General features: G+C 55.4%; 1 protein-coding gene across 1 annotated transcript in view; it reads right to left on the minus strand.

Annotated features, from left to right (window-relative positions):
- Nucleotides 1–4,228, minus strand: part of SRRM4 (serine/arginine repetitive matrix 4) — a 143,119-nt gene that overhangs the window by 39,471 nt on the left and 99,420 nt on the right. The window contains exons 5-6 of the mRNA XM_014537691.1: nt 4,017–4,043; nt 1,856–1,906 (exon numbers count right to left, since the gene is read on the minus strand). Of these exons, the coding sequence (XP_014393177.1) occupies nt 1,856–1,906; nt 4,017–4,043 (78 nt within the window). The remainder of the gene's footprint in view (nt 1–1,855; nt 1,907–4,016; nt 4,044–4,228) is intronic.

Consider the following 4,228-nt stretch of genomic DNA (forward strand, 5'->3'; position numbering starts at 1 on the left):
GCCCCCCTCCTGTAGGACGCCCCCTCCTGTAGGACGTCCCCCACACTGCCATGCCCTCTTTCCTGAACCAGGGCTCCCACAGCTCCCTGGACTTCCTCCTGCCACTGCTGTGCTGCGGCCCGTCCCTGCCTGGCTCCTGTGCCCGCTGCACCGTGAGTTTCCCGAGGCCAGAAGAGAGCTGGCTGCCCTCCGTCCTGGGCCCAGCGCAGGGCCGCCACACCAGGCCTCACTAAGGGGGTGAGTAAAGGGCTGATCACCCCAGGGCCACTGGTGTAAAAGCAGCCCGGACAGGGGACTTGGCAGGAGTGACCATCCTCTAGTGCAGTGGTTCTCAACTTTCCCAATGCCGTGACCCTTTAATACAGTTCCTCATGTTGTGGTGACCCCCAATTTCATTGTTACAAATTGAACATAATTAAAGCATAGTGATTAATCACAAAAACAATATGTAATTATATATATGGTCTTAGACGACCCCTGTGAAAAGGTCGTTCGACCCCCCCCCAAAGGGGTCGCGACCCACAGGTTGAGAACCACTGCTCTAGTGGTTTCTGGGACTCATTCAGCTCTGGGCACTGGGAGGGCGGCCACTTGCTGCCGGAGGCGGGCAGGCCTGGCCTCAGCGAGGATCCCGCCCCGCCCTAGGGTCTGGGCTCGGCCCCTGGCTCTGGGCATCTGCACTGCAGCCCACTGAGCAAGTGGGGCCGAGGGCGCAGAGAACCGCGCTGTCTGTACTTGGCATGAAAGCACATGCCATGCCCATGACCAATAGCTGCCTCTTGACTCACACAAGCCTGGTGACCAGGAAGCTCCCTGAGCTGACTCGAAGCGCTGCTGCTTCCTTCTGTTGCTTTCTCTGGGCCCCGGGGCGGTGGCTGAAATGCCCTCCTTTGCACTGACCTTGAGTGAAGTGACCTTTGGAGCTGCAAAGCTGAGCGCCCCCCTCTGTGCCCTGCCTTTCATCCCACTGCCTTTGATCCTCGCTTTAGAAGCCTCTTAGCAGGAGATAAAATATTTGTTGGCTGGAAAACACACGCACTAACATTTGCAGGGGATGGAGTAGGTGGGTTGTAACCAAATGTGCTTTTAATTTGGCTGGGAAGTGACCTCGGCAGGAGGCGCCGGCTGATTTGAATTTCTACACCAGCTACAAACCGTGAACCCACTGGGGTCCCAAGACAGGCAAGGACTCACTGATACCTCTGTGCCCCGAGCTCCGGCAGCCAGGGCTCGGACTCATGTGCACCTCATGCATGTGCATGCATGTGATCATGCCCCCTTACCCCTCGTGCACACACAGCACACGTGTGCACAGGTAAAGATCCCCCCGAGTGCATAATGCACACAGATATGAGCAGTGCACGCTCAGTGTGTACAATTCACATACAATGGCAGACAGCGCACCTTTGTGCACACAGTCATGCTCACATAAGCACAGGCACACGTACTGCATTCGTATGAACACAAATACATACCACACACACACGATGTACCCATATTGCGTACATTTATACACACAGTTCACACAAATGTTTGCATGATGGGAAAATCTATAGACATTTACAAACAATGTGTGCGCTACACATGGACACACTGGATACACATAAATACAGAACACAGGCACAGGAGCGCCGAGTTCACACACAAGGGGTGTGCCGGGCACATGGGTGCACACCCTTCACTTGCATGCACACACACACTGATCGTACAGACCACTGTGTGCACTTACGCACTCCCAAGCCCACAGAGGGCACACTCAGCTCTGTCCTCCCCCTCCCGGCCCCCACCCTCTCCTGGCCCCTCCCTGTTCCGGTCATTGGGCAACTCCCCAGGCTTCCCCGAGATCTCCACTCACTGCTTTTTGTGCCTCTTCTCTTCCCTTCTCTTGCTCTTTGGGCTGGAGGAGCTAAACGAGAAGTGAATGGGCAGTTAATTGAAAGACACAAAATCCCAGGTAAAGGTAAACATAAACAGTAGGTAAAGTGCGTCACACACAGGGGCCCCGAGAGCCAGGCTGTCGGGCTGGCACCACGTCTCCCAGACCCGAGCAGGGGACGCAGACTCTTTCCCAGCAGGTCCAGCTAGAGACACCGGCCCACACTGGCGGGAGGTGCGGGCCGGCTTTGGCAGCTTAATGCTAATAAAAGTAACGATACTACTGCCATTGTTGGAGGCTTTAGTACAGAGTGGACATTCTGCTAAATACTCTTTGTCAATAACCTCATTTTACCCTCCCCGCACCTATGGGTAGAGGGACAAGTTGACTAAGGACCTATTTTACAGATGTGGACACTGAGCCTCGGAGGAGCCACAATCACACAGGTGAGCGGGGACGTGGCCGCACCGGGCCCCGGAGCCCACGCTCTTGGCCGCCGTGCCATCTGTATCCGAGAGAGGAGAACGAATGTTCAAGGAGACACTGAAGCCTCAGCAAGCTTGGCAGATGCTGGAATGTTCTGCCCATGAACCTTCAAGCATTTGGGTTTTAGTGTCTTATTTTTCTAAGTCAGAGGCTTGGGCTATGGACAAAATGGACAACGATGACTCGAGGTCCCGGCGTAAAGAAACGGAGGCCCCGGAGGGTGAGCGCGATTTGGCCTTCAAGGCCGACGGGTTTCAGGCATCAATAAGAAGCATGACTGGCCAGGCCCTGGGACGGGAGGGCTGGCTCTGCACGGACATCGGACCTCGCCGTGGGCCGCGGATCTGTCTTCATGCTGAGACTCAGTCGCGGGGTGTGGGGGGGCAGGGCCTCCCTGAAAGACCCAAGTTTAAGTTCCGGCTCCACGGCAGGTGCTGCGCGACATTGGCAAGTGGCCTGTCTATTGGAGACCCTTCCTTGGCTGTGACAGTGAGCGGGGCCCAGGCTGTGGGGCCGAGTGAATGGAGGACGCCGGTACCACGTCTACTTGTTCCTGAATGAACGGAAGGGCTCTACACGCTGCCAGCCGCTCGCCATGTGGCTGCGCTACTGAGGGAGCCGCGGCCGCTGTCCTGACGCTGCCGGAGACCTGGGTTTACAGTTTGGCTCTGCCACCTTCTGACTGTGTCTGTCTGAGCCTCAGTTTCTTCATCTGTAACATGGGACTGCACCGCACAGGCTGTGCTGAGGGTGAGTGGGGATTAAATACACACACTCATGGGAAGGGCTTAGGCGGGCTCCCATGTATGGGGAGCACCCTAGCTGTGTTGGTGCCCCCCAGTTTCCAGTACAGTGGGGTTGCCTCCGTCGCTCAGCTAGGGTCTGGGAAGGCTGGGGGTGGGGGGCTGTTTCTCTCCATGCCCCACCCCAGGCCTCCGTCAGTGCTCAGATGAGGCTCTGGCAAGTGGGGGAAGCTCCGGAGGGGCACCTGCCGCTGCGCGGGTCGGGAGCAGCCCGCTTGCCTGATGGAAGCTGGAAGCTGACTCGGAACTTTCTGGGAGACAGGCCAGGCCGTTACTTGGGAGGAAACTGACACAGGAAGAGGAAGAGGGTGAGCCCAAGAGCACAGGGGACACTGAGCCCAGAGGCTCTAGTGCAGTGATGGCGAACCTATGACACGCGTGTCAGAGGTGACACGCGAACTCATTTTTTTGGTTGATTATTCTTTGTTAAATGGCATTTAAATATATAAAATAAATATCAAAAATATAAATCTTTGTTTTACTATGGTTGCAAATATCAAAAAATTTCTATATATGACACGGCACTAAAGTTAGGGTTTTTCAAAATGCTGACACGCCGAGCTCAAAAGGTTCGCCATCACTGCTAGTGGTTCCCAACCCTCTGGCCCTTTAAATACAGTTCCTCATGTTGTGACCCAACCATAAAATTATTTTCGTTGCTACTTCATAACTGTAATGTTGCTACTGTTACGAATCGTAATGTAAATATCTGATATGCAGGATGGTCTTAGGCGACCCCTGTGAAAGGGTCGTTCGACTGCCAAAGGGGTCGCGACCCACAGGTTGAGAACCGCTGCTCTAGGCGAAGAAGGCAGAGGCTGAGCGAGCAGCCAGGGGGACACGGTTCTTACCTGTGCCTTCGCTTCTTGGAGAACGACCTGGTGGAAGGGAAAAAGGAAGAGAGGGAGGGAGGGAGGGGAGGAGAGAAAGGAGGAAGGAAGACATAGGGAGGAGGGATGGAGGGGAGGAGGAAGGAAGACACAGAGGGAGGAAGGGGAGGAGGGAGGAAGACACAGAGGAAGGAGGAGAGGAGGGAGGAAGACACAGAGGGAGGAAAGGGAGG

This window comes from Myotis brandtii, unplaced genomic scaffold (genome assembly GCF_000412655.1).
Source record: "Myotis brandtii unplaced genomic scaffold, ASM41265v1 scaffold181, whole genome shotgun sequence".
In the NCBI taxonomy this organism is placed as follows: Eukaryota; Metazoa; Chordata; class Mammalia; order Chiroptera; family Vespertilionidae; genus Myotis; species Myotis brandtii.